The sequence below is a fragment of the Nerophis lumbriciformis genome, linkage group LG35 (assembly GCF_033978685.3).
Source record: "Nerophis lumbriciformis linkage group LG35, RoL_Nlum_v2.1, whole genome shotgun sequence".
Lineage (NCBI taxonomy): Eukaryota > Metazoa > Chordata > Actinopteri > Syngnathiformes > Syngnathidae > Nerophis > Nerophis lumbriciformis.
Window position 1 is genome coordinate 2,127,501 of NC_084582.2, and position 27,763 is coordinate 2,155,263.

The window sequence follows — 27,763 nt, forward strand, 5'->3', positions numbered from 1 at the left end:
ATGGTCCGTAAACCAGGCACGGGTAGATTTTGCGCTGTGTGCAGGCGCCAAGTCCTGTTGGAACTTGAAATCTCCATCTCCATAGAGCAGGTCAGCAGCAGGAAGCATGAAGTGCTCTAAAACTTGCTGGTAGACGGCTGCGTTGACCCTGGATCTCAGGAAACAGAGTGGACCGACACCAGCAGATGACATGGCACCCCAAACCATCACTGATGGTGGAAACTTTACACTAGACTTCAGGCAACGTGGATCCTGTGCCTCTCCTGTCTTCCTCCAGACTCTGGGACCTCAATTTCCAAAGGAAATGCAAAATTTGCTTTCGTCAGAAAACATGACTTTGGACCACTCAGCAGCAGTCCAGCTGGTGTCGGTCCACTCTGTTTCCTGAGATCCAGGGTCAACGCAGCCGTCTACCAGCAAGTTTTAGAGCACTTCATGCTTCCTGCTGCTGACCTGCTCTATGGAGATGGAGATTTCAAGTTCCAACAGGACTTGGCGCCTGCACACAGCGCAAAATCTACCCGTGCCTGGTTTACGGACCATGGTATTTCTGTTCTAAATTGGCCCGCCAACTCCCCTGACCTTAGCCCCATAGAAAATGTGTGGGGTATTGTGAAAAGGAAGATGCAGAATGCCAGACCCAAAAACGCAGAAGAGTTGAAGGCCACTATCAGAGCAACCTGGGCTCTCATAACACCTGAGCAGTGCCAGAAACTCATCGACTCCATGCCACGCCGCATTAACGCAGTAATTGAGGCAAAAGGAGCTCCAACCAAGTATTGAGTGTGCAATGAATAAATATAATGTACAAGTTACACCTTTTGAATGCAATTACTGAAATAAATCAAGTTTTTCAAAAAATTCTAATTTACTGGCTTTTACCTGTATGTGTGTGTGTATGCTTCACTGATGAGAGTATTTGGTGAACATCGTTTTGTCCTATTAATTTCAGCGGTTCTGGAACTCACCTTAGTGTGGACTGTGACGCAACAGTTTGTTTACATGTAAAATCTTCCACTCCTTCCTTGTCTCATTTTGTCCACCCAAAAGTTTCATGCTGTGCGTGAATGCACAAAGGTGCGCTTTGTTGATGTTATTGACTTGTTGGCACATTTGGGCTAGCTGTATGTACATATTGCATCCTTATGCCTCATTTGTTGGTATATTTGAGCTCATTTAATATCCTTTACTTTTATCCTCTTTGTATATAATTTAGTTTTGCATGTCTCATGACACATTATCTGCATGTAATATTGGCTGCATTTCAGATAGTTGTTGTTCCAGACCACAGCAAACGTTACCTAGCATGCCAAAGATTGTAATAAATCTATTAAAAGAAGACAGCCTTCCATTTCCTTTTAACTTGGACACACACATCTATACCTTTGACCATTAAAAGACAGTAATTTTTCAGGAGTTATCTCACCTTCTAAGTAGCCTCTGATTTACTAATGGTTTCTAATGTTGTAAAAATGTGTAGGCATACTTGCCAACCCTCCCGGATTTTCCGGGAGACTCCCGAAATTCAGCGCCTCTCCCGAAAACCTCCCGGGACACATTTTCTCCCGAAAATCTCCCGAAATTCAGCGGACTCAGGTCCATGCGGACCTGAGTCCGCATGGACCTGGTCCTGGACCTGGTTTATATTGTGGGAAAGCGGACTCAGGTCCATGCGGACCTGAGTCCGCTTTCCCACAATATAAACAGCGTACCTGCCCAATCACGTTATAACTGTAGAATGATGGAGGGCGAGTTCTTGGTTTCTTATGTGGGTTTATTGTTAGGCAGTTTCATTAACGTCCTCCCTGCGTGGCAACAACACACAACAACAGCAGTCACGTTTTCGTCTACCGTAAAGCAATTAAACAGCAATGTTGTGACACTCTTAAACAGGACAATACTGCCATCTAGTGCATTTGATGAAAGCACTTTTGTGCGTGCCACACAGCAATGCATCATCAGAGAGGGTGTTCAGCATGGTTAGAAAAAAAGTGACAGAGAATAGAACAAGGATGGACAATTCAACCCTTAACTCAACAATGAGTAGATGAGTGTTATGTGTGTGTTTATGTGTAAATAAATGAACTTCAAGTATTTATTTTATATATATATATATATATATATATATATATATATATATATATAATAAAATAAGTATATATTTATAGCTAGAATTCACTGAAAGTCAAGTATTTCTTGTGTATATATATATATATATATATATATATATAATAAAATAAATACATATTTATAGCTAGAATTCACTGAAAGTCAAGTATTTCTTGTATATGTATATATATATATATATATATATATATATGAAACACTTGACTTGGTGAATTCTAGCTGTAATATACTCCTCCCCTCTTAACCACGCCCCCCTGTCGTCACGTCCGCTTTTCCTTCATATAAACAGCGTGCCGGTCCAGTCACGTTATAACATCTACGGCTTTTGGAGAGTGCACAACTGCACACACAACAAGGAGACGAAGCAGAAGAACGAAGAAGAGACAGTCATGGCGACGACGAGTGACAGAGAATAGAACGAGGATGGACAATTCAACCCTAAACTCACTCCTTTCCTGCAAATTAAATTTCACAGATGCTGCCCATACCTATGCTCCTTCAAAGGCTGTGCGACTGGCTGCAAACCATTGCACTTCAAATACAACAATGAGTAGAGGAGTGCTATGTGTGTGTATATGTGTAAATAGATGAACACTGAAATTCAAGTATTTATTTTATTTATATATATATATATATATATATATATATATATATTAGGGCTGCAACTAACGATTAATTTGATAATCGATTAATCTGTCGATTATTACTTCGATTAATCGATTAATAATCGGATAAAGGAGACAAACTACATTTCTATCCTTTCCAGTATTTTATTGGAAAAAAACAGCATACTGGCACCATACTTATTTTGGTTATTGTTTCTCAGCTGTTTGTACATGTTGCAGTTTATAAATAAAGGTTTATTAAAAAAAAAAAAATATATATATTTTTTTTAAATACAAAAAAATGCCTCTGCGCATAGCATAGCATAGATCCAACGAACTGATAACTAAATTAATCGCCAACTATTTTTATAGTCGATTTATATTATTATATAATATATAAAGTATATTTATAATCAATCTATTTAATCAATTAGTTGTTGCAGCCCTAATATATATATATATATATATATATATATATATATATATATATACATACATATAATGAAATACATATATATATATATTTAGCTAGAATTCACTGAAAGTCAAGCATTTATTTTATTTATATATATATATATATATATATATATATGTCTTAAGGTTATCCAAAAAAATAGTGCTCGATACCGTAGTAGAGCGCAATATATGTATGTGTGGGAAAAAAAATCACAAGACTATTTCATCTCTACAGGCCTGTTTCATGAGGGGGGGGTACCCTCAATCATCAGGAGATTTTAATGGGAGCATTCGCATACCATGGTTTATATAGGGCACAGAGTGGGTGGGTACGGGCTCAAACCACAACAAAACAATTGCAAATGAGCCGTCGGCCCCCAGACAGAGCGACTCCAAAACCAACAAAGACTGTAACTGTCGAAAGAAACCTGATCGCCCTCTCAACGGGGGGTGCTTACAAACATCAGTTGTCTACCAATCTAAGGTAATACGCAAGGACATTAACACATCCGACACATATGTAGGATTAACCGAGGGAGAATTCAAAACCAGATGGAACAATCACAAGGCTTCTTTCAGGAACAAAAACCTGCGAAATACCACAGAACTCAGCAAACACATTTGGGACCTCAAAGACAATAATGTTGAATATTCAATAACATGGCAAATTCTTGCATCCAGCACACCTTACAATAGTGGTAATAAAAGATGCAACCTATGCTTGAAAGAGAAACTGTTTATTATTTACCGTCCAGACCTGTCATCCCTCAACAAGCGCAGCGAAATTGTAACAGCATGCCGCCATAGACGGAAACACCTCCTAGGTAACACATGAGCCAATCACCACGCCCCTACGCCAGCCTGTACCCACCCACTCTGTGCCCTATATAAACCATGGTATGTGAATGCTCCCATTAAAATCTCCTGATGATTGAGGGTACCCCCCCTCATGAAACAGGCCTGTAGAGATGAAATAGTCTTGTGATTTTTTTTCCCACACATACATATATACATATATACATATATACATATATATATATATATATATATATATATATATATATATATATATATATATATATATATATATATATATATATATATATGAGAAATACTTGAATTTCAGTGAATTCTAGCTATAAATATACTCCTCCCCCCTTAACCCCGCCCCCGGCCTTGCCCACCCCGACCTTGCCCACCTCAACCCCCCCCAAAATCTCCCGAATTTGGAGGTCTCAAGGTTGGCAAGTATGTATGTGGGTGTTATTTCATATCCAGAAGGCTCTCAGAATAGGTCGTTTTGATGCTTCAGCTACAAAAATATTCAATATATGACCAATAATACCTACTTTGTGGAAATACATGTACCACGGCCAGGCCAATTAACCATGATAAGCGAGGGTTTACTGCGATGAGTCTTCAAATTTTGCCTGCTTCCAATTAATTTCCCATCCTCTTTGCACTAAAATGCGTTTATGGAATATGAATTATGTGGCTGTGTTTTCTTGCAAGTGGTCAGTGATTCCTGCCCCTGGCCCTTACTAGATCGATGAGGTGGGTGGCCACAGCACAGTCTGGGTTCCTGATAGCAATGCTTTGGGGAGTCCCGATGTGCTTGGCGGCGTCTCCTAAACCAAACACGTCCATCCATGGGCCTAAGTGAGAGAGAACACCAGATGATGTTTAATTCATTAAAATGGGCTTTAATACATTGACAATCACTATTACTTTATTCACCCATTTCTCTATTCCATTAAGAAATGACCGTTTTGTATCAAATAATACAAACCCCGTTTCCATATGAGTTGGGAAATTGTGTTAGATGTAAATATAAACGGAATACAATGATTTGCAAATCATTTTCAACCCATATTCAGTTGAATATGCTACAAAGACAACATATTTGATGTTCAAACTGATAAACATTTTTTTTTGTGCAAATAATCATTAACTTTAGAATTTGATGCCAGCAACACGTGACAAAGAAGTTGGGAAAGGTGGCAATAAATACTGATAAAGTTGAGGAATGCTCATCAAACACTTATTTGGAACATCCCACAGGTGAGCAGGCAAATTGGGAACAGGTGGGTGCCATGATTGGGTATCAAAGTAGATTCCATGAAATGCTCAGTCATTCACAAACAAGGATGGGGCGAGGGTCACCACTTTGTCAACAAACGTGTGAGCAAATTGTTGAACAGTTTAAGAAAAACCTTTCTCAAGGAATTTAGGGATTTCACCATCTACGGTGCGTAATATCATCAAAGGGTTCAGAGAATCTGGAGACATCACTGCACGTAAGCAGCTAAGCCCGTGACCTTCGATCCCTCAGGCTGTACTGCATCAATAAGCGACATCAGTGTGTAGAGGATATCACCACATGGGCTCAGGAACACTTCAGAAACCCACTGTCAGTAACTACAGTTGGTCGCTACATCTGTAAGTGCAAGTTAAAACTCTCCTATGCAAGGCGAAAACATGTTTATCAACAACACCCAGAAACGCCGTCGGCTTCGCTGAGCCTGAGCTCATCTAAGATGGACTGATACAAAGTGGAAAAGTGTTCTGTGGTCTGACGAGTCCACATTTTAAATTGTTTTTGGAAACTGTGGACGTCGTGTACCCCGGACCAAAGAGGAAAAGAACCATCTGGATTGTTCTAGGCGCAAAGTTGAAAAGCCAGCATCTGTGATGGTATGGGGGTGTATTAGTGCCCAAGACATGGGTAACTTACACATCTGTGAAGGCGCCATTAATGCTGAAAGGTATATACAGGTTTTGGAGCAACATATGTTGCCATCCAAGCAACGTTACCATGGACGCCCCTGCTTATTTCAGCAAGACAATGCCAAGCCACGTGTTACATCAACGTGTCTTCATAGTAAAAGAGTGCGGGTACTAGACTGGCCTGCCTGTAGTCCAGACCTGTCTCCCATTGAAAATGTGTGGCGCATTATGAAGCCTAAAATAGCACAACGGAGACCCCCGGACTGTTGAACAACTTAAGCTGTACATCAAGCAAGAATGGGAAAGAATTCCACCTGAGAAGCTTCAAAAATGTGTCTCCTCAGTTCCCAAACGTTTACTGAGTGTTGTGAAAAGGAAAGGCCATGTAACACAGTGGTGAACATGCCCTTTCTCAACTACTTTGGCACATGTTGCAGCCATGAAATTCTAAGTTAAAAAAAAAGTTTATGAGTTTGAAAATCAAATATCTTGTCTTTGTAGTGCATTCAATTGAATATGGGTTGAAAAGGATTTGCAAATCATTGTATTCCGTTTATATTTACATCCAACACAATTTCCCAACTCATATGGAAACGGGGTTTGTAAAAAAAAAACAGAAGGAGAGACAAAAACAAACCAAGACACGTACCTCGGGGTATAACCATGCTGATGGAGGACGGCCAGGCGGCCTCCATGAAGTCCAGCAGCAAGGGGCTCAGCAGGTGTCTGACGGGGTCAAGCTGCCTGATGGAGGACAGCCACATGGACATGGGTCTGTCCTGAGCCTGCTTCTTCGCCCTGTCAACAAGCACAGCAGTTGTGTAGTTACTTTCATTGCATTAGTTACATTACATTACAGCTACTATTACTATAGAGAGCAGAATAGTTCGATCGTATTCACGTGGGCCTGGTTCATGTCGCCAGAACACTGCCGTTCAGTTTTGCCTTTGAAATTCAATATTGGCTTTATACAAAAAAAATACATATTGACAACGACTAATACATTTTCTTACCTTTCTTCTATTTTTTTTTGCTTTAATTTAATTTAATTTTTTAACTTTCAACTGAATGGCAGTCTTTTGGCATGGAGTGGGCACATTCACGTGGAAGGGCGAGAACAGGGGTGTCAAACTAATTTTCATTGAGGGCCACATCGCAGTAATGGCTGCTTTTTTTTTTTTACAATTTATTTACATTATGCATGCGGGTAACAACCTGTGATTAATCATGATTAATCGAAATGCATATGAATTTGATTATTAGATTTTTTTTACGTATAACTTGCTTTAAAAAATCATACATATAAATGGTAAATGGGTTATACCGTATTTTTCGGAGTATAAGTCGCACCGGCCGAAAATGCATAATAGAGAAGGAAAAAAACATATATAAGTCGCATTTTTGGGGGAAATGTATTTGATAAAAGCCAACACCAAGAATAGACATTTGAAAGGCAATTTAAAATAAATAAAGAATAGTGAACAACAGGCTGAATAAGTGTACGTTATATGAGGCATAAATAACCAACTGGTATGTTAACGTAACATATTATGGTAAGAGTCATTCAAATAACTATAACATATAGAACATGCTATACGTTTACCAAACAATCTGTCACTCCTAATCGCTAAATCCCATGAAACCTTATACGTCTAGTCCAGGGGTCGGCAACCCGCGGCTCCGGAGCCGCATGCGGCTCTTTGATCACTCTGATGCGGCTCAGCAGTTTACTTGCTGAACCCCCCAATTTTCCCGTGAAACTTCCGGATTTCAGTGCCTCTCGCAGAAAAATCCCGGGATTAATATTCACCGATTTCCACCCTTACAGCTACAATAAAGGCGTGCCATGATGGTACAACATTTGGCGCCCTCTACAATCTGTATCAACAACGTGCCAGCCTAACAATTGCTATACAATATACATCTTCTGCTTGCACACGTACGTGACAGCAAGGCATACTTGGTCAACAGCCACACAGGTTACACTGACGGTGACCAAATATAAAACAACTTTAACACTCTTACTAATAATGCGCCACACTTTGAACCAAAACCAAACAAGAATGACAAACACATTTCGGGAGAACATCTGCACCTTAACACAACATAAACACAACAGAACAAACACCCAGAATCCCATGCAGCCCTGACTCTTCCGGGCTACATTATACACCCCTGCTACCACCAAACTCCGCCCCCACCCCAAGCCTGCTCCCTCACACATCAACCCCCCTCCTCTGTGCGTTGGTTGAGGTGGGCGGGGTTTGGTAGCGGGGGTGTATAATGTAGCCCGGAAGAGTTAGGGCTGCATGGGATTCTGGGTATTTGTCCTGTTGTGTTTATGTTGTGTTACGGTGCCGATGTTCTCCCGAAATGTGTTTGTCATTCTTGTTTGGTGTGGGTTCACAGTGTGGCGCATTATTAGTAAGAGTGTTAAAGTTTTTTTTATACCGCGACCGTCAGTGTAACCTGTGTGGTTGTTGACCAAGTATGCCTTGCTGTCACCTACGTGAGCAAGCGAAAGCCCCATTCAACATGTGGCTGATCAGGCACGCTAATTGTAGTGGGCGCTAAATGCTGAACCATCACGTCACGCATGACGCTGACAACCACTATTCGTTTAAAACCCGCGTGCCGCACCAGCTTAAAAATTCCATAAAAAGGTGTGGGCATCGTGTCTGAGACCCCTGGTTTATACACAGCACAAAGCAAAACAAAACTTTGTATGCAGTGTTATTTCATTTAAAATTTCAAAATTTTTTGCGGCTCCCATTGTTATCTATAATTTGTGAAGCTGGTCAAAATGGCTCTTTGACTGGTAAAGGTTGCCGACCCCTGGTCTAGTCTCTTACGTGAATGAGCTAAATAATATTATTTGATATTTTACGCTAATGTGTTAATAATTTCACACATAAGTCGCTCCTGAGTATAAGTCGCACCCCCGGCCAAACTATGAAAAAAACTGCGACTTATAGTCCGAAAAATACGGTACTTGTATATCTCACAAAAATAGTTTTGCAATACAGTGTATAATAATATAATTGGCATGATCAGATAATATTAAAGTTGAAAATATGCATTTTTTTCTGTCAAAATTGAAAGAACAAATGCATTTAGTAAAAAAAAAAAAGTTTTTTAAATAAAGTATTTTATTGAAATTCATTTTTTCCAGGCTTTCGCGGGCCACATAAAATGATGTAGCGGGCCAGAACTGGCCCCCGGGCCTTGAGTTTGACACCTGTGCGCTAGAAGCATACTTTAAGGATCTGAGAAGGCAGTGGAAAATTTAGTTGAAGAAGAACAACATTGAAACATAAATACCGTATTTTTCGGATTATAAGTCGCAGTTTTTTTTCATAGTTTGGGTGCGACTTATACTCGGGAGCGACTTATGTGTGAAATTATCAACACATTATCGTAAAATATCAAATAATATTATTTAGCCTATTCACGTAAGAGACTAGACGTATAAGATTTCATGGGATTTAGCGATTAGGAGTGACAGATTGTTTGGTAAACGTATAGCATGTTCTATATGTTATAGTTATTTGAATGACTCTTACCATAATATGTTACGTTAACATACCAGTTGGTTATTTATGCCTCATATAACGTACACTTATTCAGCCTGTTGTTCACTATTCTTGATTTATTTTAAATTGCCTTTCAAATGTCTATTCTTGGTGTTGGCTTTTATCAAATACATTTCCCCCAAAAATGCGACTTATACTCCAGTGCGACTTATACTCAGAAAAATACGGTATCGAAATGCACATGCATTTGATTATTAGATTTTTTTTTATGTATAACTAGCTTTAAAATCATACATAAAAGTGACAAGCAGATATTTAACTATTTGTTTTTATCTCACAAAAATTGTTTTGGAATACAGTATATAATAATATAATTGGCATGATCAGATAATATTAAAGTTTAAAATATGCATTTTTTTTTCTGTTTAGTAAAAAATTTAGTTAAAAAAAATAAAAAAATATTGAAATCCATTTTTTCCAGGCTTTTGCGGGCCACATAAAATGATGTAGCGGGCCAGAACTGGCCCCCGGGCCTTGAGTTTGACACCTGTGGACTAGAAGCATACTTTAAGGATCTGAGAAGGCAGTGGACAATTTAGTTGAAGAAGAACGACATTGAAACATAAATAAATGAATAAATAATTGGCACTAAAAAAGGCTGACATTGAAAAACATCACAATACAAAAAAACATTGTTTACTACAAGTGTCAATTAGGGATGTGCCAATCAATTGGTCGATTTTTTGTGATAAAAATTGCCGTTGCAGATTATAAATTTTTAATGACGATTACAAACGGCGATCTCCTCTGGCTGGCTATTTATTTTTAGTACCACGGCTGACAAGTTAGCAGCTAATTATGTGTCTCCATAGACCACAGTTGTCAAACTCAAGGCCCGGGGGCCAGATGTGGCCCGCCACTTCATTTTATTTGGCCCTCGACAGCCTGCAAATAATATTTATGAATAGAGTGCTGTGACTTTTCTTCCTAAATTTTTTCTTTCTTAAAAAAGATATGTACTCAATGTAATCGCAAATTATGTTAACGTCTAATTATGCAAAAATATATTATAATAAAAATAAATACTACTAATAATGATTTCAAAGCAAGCTATCCATCAAATTGTGCAATGTAAAAGTAGCAATAGATTTCATTAAATTATGAAATTTACTGTGTTTTTTACAGCATTTTTTTCTAAATGAAAAAAACAACAACTTTTTTTACTGTAATAAACTGTGGTGCCGTTTTGGTATTTACAATAATACACCGAAAAATCTACAGTTGTTGATTTGCGGTAAAAACAAAAACAAAAAAACTTGCAGCTCAGGTGCCAAAATTTTGCTTTAAAATTGCAGTTTTTTTAATTTACATTAAAAAAAACAAATGAAAATTTTACAGTAAAATTCTGGCATTTGAGCTGCCAGTTTTTTACCATAAAAACAGCAGTACTGTTTTTCCATTTACGGTAATATACACAAAAACTTGAGGTGAAATTATTGCAACACATCATATTTTTTTTTACATTTTAGTTTAAAAAAAATATAATAAAAATTGTGTAATAAAAGTATTCACTGTTAGAAGCGGCCCTCTGGGGCCAAACATAACTGCGATGTGGCCCTCAGTGAAAACGACTTTGTGACAGTGTGGAGACACATTTTTTTTCTCTCAATGTGGCCCCCGAGTCAAACTTTTTTTGCCCAGCTCTGATTTAGTGGTACACCAAAGAATCACTTAAGTGATTAGTGTTTAATTTTTCCACATTCAAACACAGTTTTACTGTTCAAACTGTATGTAATTTTACAGGGACCAACATATTAAATATACTTGTTAAATTAATGTTGGTCATTATGGTGGCAAATCCCATAGGAGTGATGAAAGGATGGTCAGCGCCTGAGAGCTGCGGCCCACTCCCATGGCCCCGCACTCCCTTCCCTCTGTTGCTAGATATCTCGAGATGTACGTTGTAATATGCATATGTACTTTGCTATGGAGGTTTTTTTCCAGTCAAGATTGTATTTTTTTTACTCATCCTTCCCCAGCGTTATACCTTTTTCCCATCTTTTACGGGGCGCCTTGTGGCGACCCATCGGCGTTCCTGTTCTGTAACCCTGTACACTGTTTGTTTGTCTAATCTTGAACGGGTTTGTGCTGAAAAAAAAGTTTTGTTGTACTTGTGCAATGACAATAAAAGACCTATCTACCTATCTTAAGAGTGTTTTCTGAGGTGGTACTTGGTGAACCACTGCCAGCTTATAACAACTGAGTTCAAAATCAACAGTGCAACAGGTGCAAACTTAAATAGACATGACAGGTGTTCTGCGGAAAGATATACAGTATTAGCAGGAAGCAATTACTGTCGTCCAAATTATTGAAAGGAATAAAAGGAATGCATGAATAGAACGTGCTTAATTGAGCCAATTAAACATTCAGTCAATTTCTCTTCAATTTTTCTTGATTGTAAAAGGTACACAACAATCGAGGAGCTGGTCTGAGAAGTAAAAGAGGAGCGACGTTTATATGTTGTTAATATTCAGTGTTTTATTGTTCATAGGTAATATTTTAAATCCCTCTTCTTTTTAATTTTCATGCACATTTTGGGTGTCCCATTCAGTAAAAAAAACTGTCAAATTCCATTCTGTTTTTTTGAGGTGGTCTGTCATAACGATTTTAGAATTCTATCAGACATCGTGACTTTTGGTATTAGTGTTCCTGAAAAAAAGGGACCCAAACACACATACTGTACAGCAGAGTTTTACAGCTAAATGTGTATATATAATTTATACACACATACACATTGGCCCCCCAGACACATTTTTTTTCTCTCAAGTCAGTCAAAAAAAATTTGCCCAGCTATGATTTAGTGGTACACCAAAGAATCACTTAAGTGATTAGTGTTTAATTTTTCCACATTCAAACACAGTTTTACTGTTCAAACTGTATGTAATTTTACAGGGACCAACATATTAAATATACTTGTTAAATTAAACCTCTGCCTTGTTTTCAGTGAATACTTAGGCCTACTATGCTACTGTATTTAAATGTTGGTCATTATGGTGGCAAATCCCATAGGGGTGATGAAAGGATGGTCAGCGCCTGAGAGCTGCGGCCCACCCCATGGCCCCGCACTCCCTTCCCTCTGTTGCTAGATATCTCGAGATGTACGTTGTAATATGTATATGTACTTTGCTATGGAGGTTTTTTCCCAGTCAAGATTGTATTTTTTTACTCATCCTTCCCCAGCGTTATACCTTTTTCCCATCTTTTACGGGGCGCCTTGTGGCGACCCATCGGCGTTCCTGTTCTGTAACCCTGTACACTGTTTGTCTAATCTTGAACGGGTTTGTTGTACTTGTGCAATGACAATAAAAGACCTATCTACCTATCTTAAGAGTGTTTTCTGAGGTGGTACTTGGTGAACCACTGCCAGCTTATAACAACTGAGTTCAAAATCAACAGTGCAATAGGTGCAAACTTAAATAGACATGACAGGTGTTCTGCGGAAAGATATACAGTATAAGCAGGAAGAAATTACTGTCGTCCAAATTATTGAAAGGAATAAAAGGAATGCATGAATAGAACGTGCTTAATTGAGCCAATTAAACATTCAGTCAATTTCTCTTCAATTTTTCTTGATTGTAAAAGGTACACAACAATCGAGGAGCTGGTCTGAGAAGTAAAAGAGGAGCGACGTTTATATGTTGTTAATATTCAGTGTTTTATTGTTCATAGGTAATATTTTAAATCCCTCTTCTTTTTAATTTTCATGCACATTTTGGGTGTCCCATTCAGTAAAAAAAAACTGTCAAATTCCATTCTGTTTTTTTTGAGGTGGCCTGTCATAACGATTTTAGAATTCTATCAGACATCGTGACTTTTGGTATTAGTGTTCCTGAAAAAAAGGGACCCAAACACACATACTGTACAGCAGAGTTTTACAGCTAAATGTGTATATATAATTTATACACACATACACATTGGCCCCCCAGACACATTTTTTTTCTCTCAAGTCAGTCAAAAAAATTTTGCCCAGCTATGATTTAGTGGTACACCAAAGAATCACTTAAGTGATTAGTGTTTAATTTTTCCACATTCAAACACAGTTTTACTGTTCAAACTGTATGTAATTTTACAGGGACCAACATATTAAATATACTTGTTAAATTAAACCTCTGCCTTGTTTTCAGTGAATACTTAGGCCTACTATGCTACTGTATTTAAATGTTGGTCATTATGGTGGCAAATCCCATAGGGGTGATGAAAGGATGGTCAGCGCCTGAGAGCTGCGGCCCACCCCATGGCCCCGCACTCCCTTCCCTCTGTCGCTAGATATCTCGAGATGTACGTTGTAGAGATGCGCGGTTTGCGGACACAACTGCGGAGTCCGCGGATTATCCGCGGGTCGGGCGGTTGAAATAAAAAAAAATTAGATTTTATCCGCGGGTCGGGTCGGGCGGTTGAAATAAAAAAAAATTAGATTTTAAATAGATTCAGGCGGGTGGCAGTTAAACCAATTCGGAAATATATATACATAGTTAAATGTTGTTACCCACATACGAAAAACGAGCAGGCCTGAGAGCTGCGGCCCACCCCCATGGCCCCGCACTCCCTTCCCTCTGTTGCTAGATATTTCGAGATGTACGTTGTAATATGTATATGTACTTTGCTATGGAGGTTTTTTCCCAGTCAAGATTGTATTTTTTTACTCATCCTTCCCCAGCGTTTTACCTTTTTCCCATCTTTTACGGGGCGCCTTGTGGTGACCCATCGGCGTTCCTGTTCTGTAACCCTGTACACTGTTCGTTTGTCTAATCTTGAACGGGTTTGTTGTACTTGTGCAATGACAATAAAAGACCTATCTACCTATCTTAAGAGTGTTTTCTGAGGTGTTACTTGGTGAACCACTGCCAACTTATAACAACTGAGTTCAAAATCAACTGTGCAATAGGTGCAAACTTAAATAGACATGACAGGTGTTCTGCGGAAAGATATACAGTATAAGCAGGAAGCAATTACTGTCGTCCAAATTATTGAAAGGAATAAAAGGAATGCATGATTAGAAAGTGCTTAATTGAGCCAATTAAACATTCAGTCAATTTCTCTTCAATTTCAAATAAAGGCCTAAGTACTCTCTGCTGAATGGTAAAAATGCAGACAAAAACCACACATTCATAACTCACTTGAATGCTTTGACAACAGCATCGGGCCTGTTGCAAGCTGCCACCAGCACATAGACCGTGTCAGTCGGCATGCCGCACGCGCCGCCATTTTTCATGATATCTGCAGAAGAGAGTGGCTTATGAAATATGAGCGCCATAAAAAAATAAATCAGTCCAATTCTATTACCTGCAATCTGCTGAACTGATGTGGCCTTTCGGGCTGGCAGGTGCGGACAGATATGCGCCCCTCCGCCGACCCCGCTCAGTCTTATCAAAGGTCTCCCCAGGGGAAGCTGAGGAGACTGGAAGGTGCTGTTGAAAAGATGAGCCCCGAAACAATAAAAGCTGACGAGGCCGAAGATAATGGTGACTCCTATGTCGTAGCCGAAAGGCAAAACATCGAGGGCGTCCAGCAGGAAGCTGATGATGATGAGCTGGAAGGAGAGCGCGTACACGAACCAGGCGACGCTCACAAACAGAGCCGCCGCCGCCACCAGGGCGTTGAACATCAGGAAGGCGATGATCCCCACGGCCACGTTGAAGCCTCTCGTTTCGCCGTACAGCCCGCCGTACCGAGTCAAGCCCCACACGGTCCACATGACCCCGTAGAGGGTGAAAACGGTGCTCTCGAAGGTTTTCCCCCGGGAGAAGGCGACCGAGCCGCAGAGCAGCTGGAGGACGCCGCCGGCGACGACCACCCAGGGGAGCACCAGCACGGACAACACCGGCCTGTCGCCGACCGTTGCCGTGACGGCGAACGTAGCCAGGACACTACAGGCGTGACCTAACACCTCTGCATCGGCATATTTGGAGTAGCCCAGGTGAGGCGCGTGAAGGTCTTTATCGTGGACGCGGAGTGTGAGGCCCCTCGTCTTGTTTACCAACGCTTTAAAAATGCCCCGTCCGGTAGGGATCCTCTTGGAGGCGACTATGTTATAAGTGGTTATTAGAAGCACAAATGCAGAGCCGACAAATATGGCCGCCTGGACGCCCTGGGTGCCTTCCTGGAAGAAGCCTTGAGGTTGAGCAGCAATGGCTATACAGTAGGCCACGAATAGTAAATGGTAGAGTCCCTCCAGCAGGCTTTTCTGACAGCTGAACAGAGTCAGGATGAAGAAAAGCACGGCGAAGACGACCGGGAAGGGAACGGGGGAGAAGGGTCGTATGGAATAGAAGGACAGGAGGGCGCTGTAGCCTTCTGCGAACCTCAGCACCGACATGAAGCCGTAAAAGGCAGCGGAGAGCGGGTCCATGGATCGGTAGAATAGGACGCACAACCCGAGCTGGTACACGCCGGCTGTCCACAGCCAGGGGACGTGGCCGACAAAGAGCTGAGGAACCACACCCAACAAAGGACAGGCTAACACTGAGGCCGCCAACAGGTTCATCACCACACCCACTGACACTGCGTCAGAACACCAGTGCGTCTCAGACTTCAGCTTGCCTTTTGTTTGCAGGCTAACCCCTGGAAGTTCCACTTTCCCATGCGTAACAGTGGACAACAAACGCCCTGCACCGAAGTAGCCACCCACCAGAGACACCAGAAGGTAGTTGGCGGCCGTGGCAGATTGGCAGAAACCTTCCGCGGACAGGCTGGCGATTTGGTGCGCACAAGCCAAGCTGATGCCGATGGCGACGATGAACAGAACCGCCTTTTTAACTAGGAGAGCTACGCTGCCTATGATGAACAAAGCCAAGGCGAAGGCGGCCAAGCCCGGGACTAATGAGGATCTTAGGTCTTTGGGCTCGAGGACCCCCTGTCCGGTCAGGATGTAGACCAGACTGGAGCCGAACCACAAGGCTGAGACTGTCAGACACAGCGAGGAGAAGAGCTGCGAACTGGACAAGCTCCGACAGACGCCTGCAAAAAAACACCAGCGTGACATGAAGTTGAAAGCAACAAACAGTTTTTATTTAGGGCGGGGGGGGGACAGAATGCAAGCAAACCTGCATAAGCGACGATGGCAGCGATGATGAGGAGCAGAACCCCAAGTGCAGTAGGAGGGATGAGGTCGTTTTGGGGAGTACTGCCATAGTTGTTTACCAACAGTAGCAGGGACCCTTCAAAAGGAATGATGACACATTTTATTTGGGTCATAAATTTACATGAATAAGAACATATATTTCAATAACTACTGAAAATATGTTGTAATTAATTTCATTTATTTCGAACACAACAAACCAAAAATACTCTTCAACTACACAAGTCACATGAAATAGCATCAACAATACAACGTCGTCGTCTGAAAAAAACAATAGTAATATCACAACAACAAAAACACGAACAAAATAAAGATAAAAGAAGCAGGAAGAAGCAAAGGCTTATAACAGGGGCCCCCAAACTTTTGGACTCGAGGGCCACATTGGGTTACGACAATTTGGCCGGGGACCGGGCTATATATATATATATATACACATATACATATACATATACATATATATATATATACATATACATATATATATATATATATATATATATATATATACATATACACATAAACACACACACATATATATATATATATATATATATATATATATATATATATATATATATATATATATATATATACATACAGTTGTGGTCAAACGTTTACATACACTTGTAAATAACATAATGTCATGGCTGTCTTTAGTTTCCATTAATTTCTACAACTCTTACGAATGTTTTTTGTGACAAACAAGTATGTGCTCCAATCACTCAATCACAAAAAAATAAGAGTTGTGGAAATTATTGGAAACTCAAGACAGCCATGACATTATGTAAACTTTTGACCACAACTGTGTGTATATATATATATACATATATTATATATATATATATATATATATATATATATATATATATATATATATATATATATATATTAGGGCTGCAACTAACGATTAATTTGCTAATCGAGATTAATCTGTTGATTATTACTTCGATTAATCGATTAATAATCGGATAAAAGAGACAAAATACATTTCTATCCTTTCCAGTATTTTATTGAAAAAAAAAGCATCATACTGGCACCATACTTATTTTGATTATTGTTTCTCAGCTGTTTGTACATGTTGCAGTTTATAAATATAGATTTATAAAAAAAATAAAAAAATAAAAAATAAAATAAAATTAAAAAAAAACAATAAAAATTGCCTCTGCGCATGCCGATAGCATAGATCCAACAAATCGATGACTAAATTAATCGCCAATTATTTTTGTAATCGATTTTAATCGATTTAATCGACTAGTTGTTGCTGCCCTGATATATATATATTCCTCGCACACTAATTAACTGAAAGAGTGCGCACTTGATTATTGATTATCGATAGAAAAATGAATTTTTCCAATATGATTTGCCTGAGCGACTAGGAGACACCGAGAGTAACAAGCGGTAGAAAATGGATTAGAAAAGACAGATTTAAAAAAAATAAAAATAAAAATAAATTGTTTGGACTTCGCGCGGGCCGGATTTTGGACGCTGGCGGGCCGGTTTCGGCCCGCGGACCGTAGTTTGGGGACCCCTGGCTTATACTGTCCTGCCCCATCACTCAGATACTTCTTTCAAACAGGAAGTGCACTTACTGTGAACATGTAAAAAGTTATGGTGTTAATCAGTAAAAGACAAGGAGAAGGAGCAGGAATAAAATATACGCTTTACTTCTTCCTACTCCTTTTCAGATATGTCAAACACAGCAAATGTGACCAGGTTCAATGATGTAACTTGTTAAACATGTCTGAAACAAATAAACCACATCATGACCAAAACAATTGGATTCTTGAGAAATAACAAAATATATAATGACCTCAGACAGGGCTCCCCAAACTTTTTGACCTTAGGTTAAAACAATTTGGCCAGGGGCCAGGCTGTGTATATATATACATTTATGAAAACGTGTGTTTTTTTTTGTTTTAATTATTATTATAATATATATATATATATATATATATATATATATATATATATATATATATATACATACAATTAAAACAAAGTTTCAAGTAAAAAAAAAAAAGTTTTTTGTTTTAATTATTTTATATATATATATATACTGTATATACAATTAAAACAAAGTTACAAGTAAAAAAAAAAAGTTTTTTTGTTTTAATTTTATATATATATATATATATATATATATATATATATATATATATATATATATATATATATATATATATGTATATGTATATATATTTATAATTAAAACAAAAAACACGTTCTTTTTTTTTAACTTGGGACTTCCCGCGGGCCGGATTTTGGACGGTGGCGGGTCGTAGTTTGGAGATCCCTGACCTAAGACAACAATATTTAGTATATCCTTACAGGATATACAATACTCACAATAATAAATCCACTCATCATTTCTTTAAATGGAGTTGCTATAAATACATTAAATTACAATACATATATTTTATGTATCATCCTCCTTGTACTGTTTTTTATTTTCTTTATAAAGTGTTTAATAATGTAAATAGGCCTACTTTTGAGCTTTTACATGTTGTACTGAACAAAATATACACGAGAAATCATATTTTTTGACACGCAGCAGCATTATTACGACAAAATAAAATTGGTCATTTGCAATTAAAAAAAAAAACCTAGCTCAACACATCCAATATTCCAATGTCATTTTTAATGAAAGTTTTTACATTTTAATATAAAGTTTACAATGCAAGTTTTCTTAATAATACAATTATTAATATATTATTATTAATATATAAACATACATATATAATTGTATTCTTCCTTAGAGTCAATGCTTGATAAGAAAAATAATTTGTCATATATCAACATATTATATTATTGGCGTGTATTTATGTAAGCATACAGGTAAAAGCCAGTAAATTAGAATATTTTGAAAAACTTGATTTATTTCAGTAATTGCATTCAAAAGGTGTAACTTGTACATTATATTTATTCATTGCACACAGACTGATGCATTCAAATGTTTATTTCATTTAATTTTGATGATTTGAAGTGGCAACAAATGAAAATCCAAAATTCCGTGTGTCACAAAATTAGAATATTACTTAAGGCTAATACAAAAAAGGGATTTTTAGAAATGTTGGCCAACTGAAAAGTATGAAAATGAAAAATATGAGCATGTACAATACTCAATACTTGGTTGGAGCTCCTTTTGCCTCAATTACTGCGTTAATGCGGCGTGGCATGGAGTCGATGAGTTTCTGGCACTGCTCAGGTGTTATGAGAGCCCAGGTTGCTCTGATAGTGGCCTTCAACTCTTCTGCGTTTTTGGGTCTGGCATTCTGCATCTTCCTTTTCACAATACCCCACAGATTTTCTATGGGGCTAAGGTCAGGGGAGTTGGCGGGCCAATTTAGAACAGAAATACCATGGTCCGTAAACCAGGCACGGGTAGATTTTGCGCTGTGTGCAGGCGCCAAGTCCTGTTGGAACTTGAAATCTCCATCTCCATAGAGCAGGTCAGCAGCAGGAAGCATGAAGTGCTCTAAAACTTGCTGGTAGACGGCTGCGTTGACCCTGGATCTCAGGAAACAGAGTGGACCGACACCAGCAGATGACATGGCACCCCAAACCATCACCCAACCATGCAAATGTTGCATTTCCTTTGGAAATCGAGGTCCCAGAGTCTGGAGGAAGACAGGAGAGGCACAGGATCCACGTTGCCTGAAGTCTAGTGTAAAGTTTCCACCATCAGTGATGGTTTGGGGTGCCATGTCATCTGCCGGTGTCGGTCCACTCTGTTTCCTGAGATCCAGGGTCAACGCAGCCGTCTACCAGCAAGTTTTAGAGCACTTCATGCTTCCTGCTGCTGCCCTGCTCTATGGAGATGGAGATTTCAAGTTCCAACAGGACTTGGCGCCTGCACACAGCGCAAAATCTACCCGTGCCTGGTTTACGGACCATGGTATTTCTGTTCTAAATTGGCCCGCCAACTCCCCTGACCTTAGCTCCATAGAAAATCTGTGGGGTATTGTGAAAAGGAAGATGCAGAATGCCAGACCCAAAAACGCAGAAGAGTTGAAGGCCACTATCAGAGCAACCTGGGCTCTCATAACACCTGAGCAGTGCCAGAAACTCATCGACTCCATGCCACGCCGCATTAACGCAGTAATTGAGGCAAAAGGAGCTCCAACCAAGTATTGAGTATTGTACATGCTCATATTTTTCATTTTCATACTTTTCAGTTGGCCAACATTTCTAAAAATCCCTTTTTTGTATTAGCCTTAAGTAATATTCTAATTTTGTGACACACGGAATTTTGGATTTTCATTTGTTGCCACTTCAAATCATCAAAATTAAATGAAATAAACATTTGAATGCATCAGTCTGTGTGCAATGAATAAATATAATGTACAAGTTACACCTTTTGAATGCAATTACTGAAATAAATCAAGTTTTTCAAAATATTCTAATTTACTGGCTTTTACCTGTATATAATAATGATGTCACTTCCAAGCTCCAGGACTATCCATATGTTTAGCGTTACACCATGCCATATTTCATCATTACATTTCGCAACGTGGCTTAGCTCTTTCATCAAATACTTAATTCAAATGTGTACGAATAAGTGATTTAGGAAGTCTTACCGCCAGAGATGGCCAGTATGCCGACAGACACATGCAGCGACGACATGGCAGCGAGGAGCAATGAAAAGACGCCCAGGTGCTTTTGCGCTTTATTGGCGTGCGTGTGACGTCATCACGCAACACCAGGAAGTGTCAGTTTACCGCGGAAACGGAAAAAGGAGGGAATAATTAGTCACTCGAGCAGACGTGGCAAAAAAACGGTAAGTAATTTATATAAATATCAAAATAATACAATAAAAAAAGTGTATGAAAGGTTCAATTGTTGACCTTATAGCCAGCTTTTTATTCCATTTTTTGTAAGCAAGCAAGTGACAGTGAGGGGCAAAGAAAATGTGTGTTAAACATCGCATAAACAACAGCAAACAATTGAATAATAAATTATGGTAACAAGTTAAAACATAAATAATAATAATAATGACACGTGATAAAACGGGTATTAGATGATTTTTAAAACAGTGCAAATGTTCAATGAAAACTAGGAACTGTAAGCATGACTTGGCATTTTTGTTTGTGTGGGTTACTGAATAGTTAGTGACAAAAAAAAAAAGTGTTCCTGTGAATGAAGTCATCCTTTAAAGTGGGAGGAGGCTGGAAAGCAAATAAAAAGGAGAGTGTAAGTCACAAGTGTCACATCTCTTCCTGGAGAGCAGAAACACACATCGGGCAGACAGAATACCTGCAGATCTTCTCAAGGTGAGGCTTTTTATGTGTTTCTTTAACTGTTTAGATAGATAGATGATAATAACTTTGGTTGTCTTTAAGATATGTCGTTTAGAATGATAATTGTTATTTACTAAACGTTGAATTACCATTCCTTTTTTGTTTGAATGTACAAACCCTGTTTCCATATGAGTTGGGAAATTGTGTTAGATGTAAATATAAACGGAATACAATGATTTGCAAATCCTTTCCAACCCACATTAAGTTGAATGCACTACAAAGACAACATATTTGATGTTCAAACTCATAAACTTTATTTTTTTTTGCAAATAATAATTAACTTAGAATTTCATGGCTGCAATACGTGCCAAAGTAGTTGGGAAAGGGCATGTTCACCACTGTGTTACATGGCCTTTCCTTTTAACATCACTCAGTAAACGTTTGGGAACTGAGGAGACACATTTTTTAAGCTTCTCAGGTGGAATTCTTTCCCATTCTTGCTTGATGTACAGCTTAAGTTGTTCAACAGTCCGGGGGTCTCCTTTGTGGTATTTTAGGCTTCATAATGCGCCACACATTTTCAATGGGAGACAGGTCTGGACTACACTTTTGTGTAGTCGCACTCTTTTACTATGAAGCCACGTCGATGTAACACGTGGCTTGGCATTGTCTTGCTGAAATAAGCAGGGGCGTCCATGGTAACATTGCTTGGATGGCAACATATGTTGCTCCAAAACCTGTATGTACCTTTCAACATTAATGGTGCCTTCACAGATGTGTAAGTTACCCATGTCTTGGGCATTAATACACCCACATATCATCACATATGCTGCCTTTTCAACTTTGCGCCTATAACAATCCGGATGGTTCTTTTCCTTTTTGGTCCGGAGGACACGACGTCCACAGTTTCCAAAAACAATTTAAAATGTGGACTCGTCAGACCACAGAACACTTTTCCACTTTGTATTAGTTCATCTTAGATGAGCTCAGGCCCAGTGAAACCGACGGCGTTTCTGGGTGTTGTTGATAAACTGTTTTCGCTTTGCATAGGAGAGTTTTAACTTGCACTTACAGATGTAGCGACCAACTGTAGTTACTGACAGTGGGTTTCTGAAGTGTTCCTGAGCCCATGTGGTGATATCCTTTACACACTTATGTCGCTTGTTGATGCAGTACAGCCTGAGGGATCGAAGGTCACGGGCTTAGCTGCTTACGTGCAGTGATTTCTCCAGATTCTCTGACCCATTTGATGATATTACGGAGCGTAGATGGTGAAATCCCTAAATTCCTTGCAATAGCTGGTTGAGAAAGGTTTTTCTTAGACTGTTCAACAATTTTCTCACGCATTTGTTGACAAAGTGGTGACCCTCGCCCCATCCTTGTTTGTGAATGACTGAGCATTTCATGGAATCTACTTTTATACCCAATCATGGCATCCACCTGTTCCCAATTTGCTTGTTCACCTGTGGGATGTTCCAAATAAGTGTTTGATGAGCATTCCTCAACTTTATCAGTATTTATTGCCACCTTTCCCAACTTCTTTGTCACGTGTTGCTGGCATCAAATTCTAAAGTTAATGATTATTTGCAAAAAAAAAAAACGTTTATCAGTTTGAACATCAAATATGTTGTCTTTGTAGCATATTCAACTGAATATGGGTTGAAAATGATTTGCAAATCATTGTATTCCGTTTATATTTACATCTAACACAATTTCCTAACTCATATGGAAACGGGGTTTGTAATTTACCGTAATAAGAAAAGTGTGAAATAAACTGAACTACGACATTTTGTCGAAACCCTATTCTATACTGATATTAAAGACTGATAAATAAAATGTGTCTAAACTGTTGACTGGTACTGTACAGTAGGAAGGGTGTTCATATGGCGCCTGTGTGCGTTTGTTTGTTTGAGCAGCACCATGGCAAAGCGTGTAGCTGTTATTCTCTCGGGCTGCGGAGTGTATGATGGCACAGAGATCCACGAGGCCTCCGCCGTCCTCGTTCATCTGAGTCGCGCTGGCGCCAAAGTAAGTACAGTAGTAGTACTCCACTACCAAATGTGTAGTTTCCTAACGTGCGGGTGCTTCAGAATGATAACCACATTGGCATCCTCCCTCAGGTGCAGATGTTTGCTCCAAATGCAGATCAGATGCACGTCGTCAATCATTCTGAGGGGAAGCCGACAGAAGAGAAGAGAAACATCCTACAGGAGAGCGCCCGTATCGCCAGGGGTGATGTTACAGATCTGGCCAAGCTCGATGTTTCAGCTTTTGATGCTGTCATCATCCCTGGTAGGCTTTAGATTCATATATTATTTATATATTATATCACTTTTCCAACGTAATAGATGCCATACGTCTTATATAACAACATAACATTAAAAGGGACCTCTGATGATTTTTAATCTACAAACCCCGTTTCCATATGAGTTGGGAAATTGTGTTAGATGTAAATATAAACGGAATACAATGATTTGCAAATCATTTTCAACCCATATTCAATTGAATGCACTGCAAAGACAAGATATTTGATGTTCAAACTCATAAACTTTATTTTTTTTTTTTGCAAATAATAATTAACAGTCGTTCAACAGTCCGGGGTCTCCGCTGTCGTATTTTACGCTTCATAATGCGCCACACATTTTCGATGGGAGACAGGTCTGGACTGCAGGCGGGCCAGGAAAGTACCCGCACTCTTTTTTTACGAAGCCACGCTGTTGTAATACGTGCTAAATGTGGCTTGGCTTTGTCTTGCTGAAATAAGCAGGGGCGTCCATGAAAAAGACGACGCTTAGATGGCAGCATATGTTGTTCCAAAACCTGTATGTACCTTTCAGCATTAATTGTGCCTTCACAGATGTGTAAGTTACCCATGCCTTGGGCATTAATGCACCCCCATACCATCACAGATGCTGGCTTTTGAACTTTGCGTCGATAACAGTCTGGATGGTTCGCTTCCCCTTTGGTCCGGATGACACAATGTCGAATATTTCCAAAAACAATTTGAAATGTGGACTCGTCAGACCACAGAACTCTTTTCCACTTTGCATGAGTCCATCTTAGATGATCTCGGGCCCAGAGAAGCCGGCGGCGTTTCTGGATGTTGTTGATAAATGGCTTTCACTTTGCATAGTAGAGCTTTAACTTGCACTTACAGATGTAGCGACCAACTGTATTTAGTGACAGTGGTTTTCTGAAGTGTTCCTGAGCCCTTGTGGTGATATCCTTTAGAGATTGATGTCGGTTTTTGATACAGTGCCGTCTGAGGGATCGAAGGTCACGGTCATTCAATGTTGGTTTCCGGCCATGCCGCTTACGTGGAGTGATTTCTCCGGATTCTCTGAACCTTTTGATGATATTATGGACCGTAGATGTTGAAATCTCTAAATTTCTTGCAATTGCATTTTGAGAAACGTTGTTCTTAAACTGTTTGACTATTTGCTCACGCAGTTGTGGACAAAGGGGTGTACCTCGCCCCATCCTTTCTTGTGAAAGACTGAACATTTTTTGGGAAGCTGTTTTTATACCCAATCATGGCACCCACCTGTTCCCAATTAACTTGCACACCTGTGGGATGTGATATGTTGTCTTTGTAGCATATTCAACTGAATATGGGTTGAAAAGGATTTGCAAATCATTGTATTCCGTTTATATTTACATCTAACACAATTTCCCAACTCATATGGAAACGGGGTTTGTACATTTAAAACACGTTGTGGTTTGGATAATATATTTTGGATATGCTTTTCTGTAAATTTGGCGTAATTCTTGCTCCACGGCCACGTTTATAACCCGTTTTTTGAGTCTACCTGCAAGATGTGCGTAGAATGCAAATGAAACCATGCCCCATCCTCTCAAAAAGTATCTTAATGTATCTTTTAAAAATGTACAGTGCTTAAATATATATTATCCATATATATTATTTTTCCAGGCACAGTTAAAAATAAACCTGGTAAATGTTGTATTGCACATTAGCATCGATTCAGAGATATATGTCACTAAATGTTGCATGTCTGTGTTATTATGCGCATGCCACAATTAGATGAACATAATATTTTATCCGGGCAGCACAGTGGTAGAGGGGTTAGTGCGTCTGCCTCACAATACGAAGGTCCTGAGTTCAATCCCGGGCTCGGGATCTTTCTGTATGGAGTTTGCATGTTCTCCCCGTGACTGCGTGGGTTCCCTCTGGGTACTTCGGCTTCCTCCCACCTCCAAAGACATGAACCTAGGGATAGGTTGATTGGCAACACTAAATTGGCTCTAGTGTGTGAATGCTGTCTATCTGTGTTGGCCCTGTGATGAGGTGGCGACTTGTCCAGGGTGTACCCCGCCTTCCGCCCGATTGTAGCTGAGATAGGCTCCAGCGCTCCCCGCGACCCGAAGGGAATAAGCGGTAGAAAATGGATGGATGGATAATATTTTATCCTACGTTGTGTTTCCTCACAGCCTGAAGCTGAGGCCTCCTCTTACTCATCGTTTTACTAATATCCAAATAAGTGCATCCACCTCGTTGTGATGTCACAATGTAGCCAGACTGAAAAACCCCGCGAACGGAGGCATCCAAAACTGCATGCAAGCTCATGCCAAATTGCATTAACTTTATGATTTGATGCTTTAGCGTTGTTTAACACGAGTATCCAGAATTGTAATAACTATTTTATGTCTGACAAGACGAAAATTATTACGTACATCGATTTATTGTGGACTAATATCAGTATTGCCACATAATAATGTGTGCAAGTGCTAACATGTTTGTATCTGCTTGACCAGTGCCTCTCCATACACGCAAATGACGCGCTAATACATGGGGTTGCGACATTTAGCTTGACGAGGCGCATGTAAAACTAGTGATGTCCCGATCCAGGTTTTTGCACTTCCGATCCGATACCGATATTGTTTTTGCATTTCCGATCCGATACCGATACTGACCGATACCGATACTGACCGATACTGGCCTATCCGAGCATGTATTAAAGTTTAAAGTTATTTAGCCTACTTAGTTGTCAGAATCATGTTGAAAAGGGTTTTAGTACTCTTGATAACAACTAGCCAGCTGAATTAGGGGAGTTTGAATAATACACAATGGTTGGTAACAAGAAACTGACCTGTTTATTCAAGGATAAACACAAAATAGACAAAATTATACATGACAAACAGAAATGGCATCATTGAACTAGGGCTGGGCGATATGGCCTTTTTTTAATATTGCGATATTTTAAGGCCATATTGCGATACACGATATATATCTCGATATTTTGCCTTAGCCTTGAATGAACACTTGATGCATATAATCACAGCAGTATGATGATTCTATGTGTTTTGATTGATTGATTGAGACTTTTATTAGTAGGTTGCACAGTGAAGTACATATTCCATACAATTGACCCTAAATGGTAACACCCCAATAAGTTTTTACACTTGTTTAAGTCGGGGTCCACTTAAATTGATTCATGATACAGATATATACTATCAGATATATACTATCGTCATAATACAGTCATCACACAAGATAATCACATTGAATTATTTACATTATTTATAATCCAGGGTGTGGAGGGGGGCGCCTGATGTAAGTGTCAAAAAGACAGCCAAAAGAGTTTGATATGAGAATAAATCTAAAGTTAAAATATAGGGTAGAAATGCACCCATTTGCAGGAAATACAGTCTTGATTTTCAAAATGTTCTTTCAAGGCTTGCATGTCTACATTAAAACATTCTTCTTCATACTGCATTAATATATGCTACTTTTAAACTTTCATGCAGAGAAGGAAATCCCAACTAAAAAAATCACTAATTTTTTCATAATTTTTGCCTCTGCATTTTGATGGTGTGGACGTGTGGCACCGAATGGAGATAAGCGTCTCGACAGACGTCACAATATTTGAACAATGATGACGAAAACTGTTGTCTCTGTCGTGTCCGTGTGTCGAAAATTGT

At 39.2% G+C, this 27,763-nt stretch overlaps 2 protein-coding genes across 3 annotated transcripts in view; one reads left to right on the forward strand and one right to left on the reverse strand.

Annotated features, from left to right (window-relative positions):
- Positions 1–21,297, reverse strand: part of LOC133575228 (uncharacterized) — a 22,621-nt gene extending 1,324 nt beyond the window's left edge. Inside the window, exons 1-6 of the mRNA XM_061927809.2 lie at positions 21,164–21,297; positions 16,552–16,665; positions 14,792–16,465; positions 14,626–14,725; positions 6,565–6,713; positions 4,731–4,843 (exon numbers count right to left, since the gene is read on the reverse strand). Coding sequence (XP_061783793.2) covers positions 4,731–4,843; positions 6,565–6,713; positions 14,626–14,725; positions 14,792–16,465; positions 16,552–16,665; positions 21,164–21,209 — 2,196 coding nt within the window. The 5' untranslated portion in view covers positions 21,210–21,297. The remainder of the gene's footprint in view (positions 1–4,730; positions 4,844–6,564; positions 6,714–14,625; positions 14,726–14,791; positions 16,466–16,551; positions 16,666–21,163) is intronic.
- Positions 21,266–27,763, forward strand: part of LOC133575229 (glutamine amidotransferase-like class 1 domain-containing protein 3, mitochondrial) — an 8,114-nt gene continuing 1,616 nt past the window's right edge. The window contains exons 1-4 of one of the 2 annotated variants that reach the window (XM_072912271.1): positions 21,266–21,363; positions 21,814–21,856; positions 23,740–23,851; positions 23,944–24,115. In XM_072912271.1, coding sequence (XP_072768372.1) covers positions 23,744–23,851; positions 23,944–24,115 — 280 coding nt within the window. In that variant the 5' untranslated portion in view covers positions 21,266–21,363; positions 21,814–21,856; positions 23,740–23,743. Of the gene's footprint in view, positions 21,364–21,792; positions 21,857–23,739; positions 23,852–23,943; positions 24,116–27,763 lie in introns of those variants that run through there. The other variant, XM_061927810.2, reaches the window with a different exon arrangement.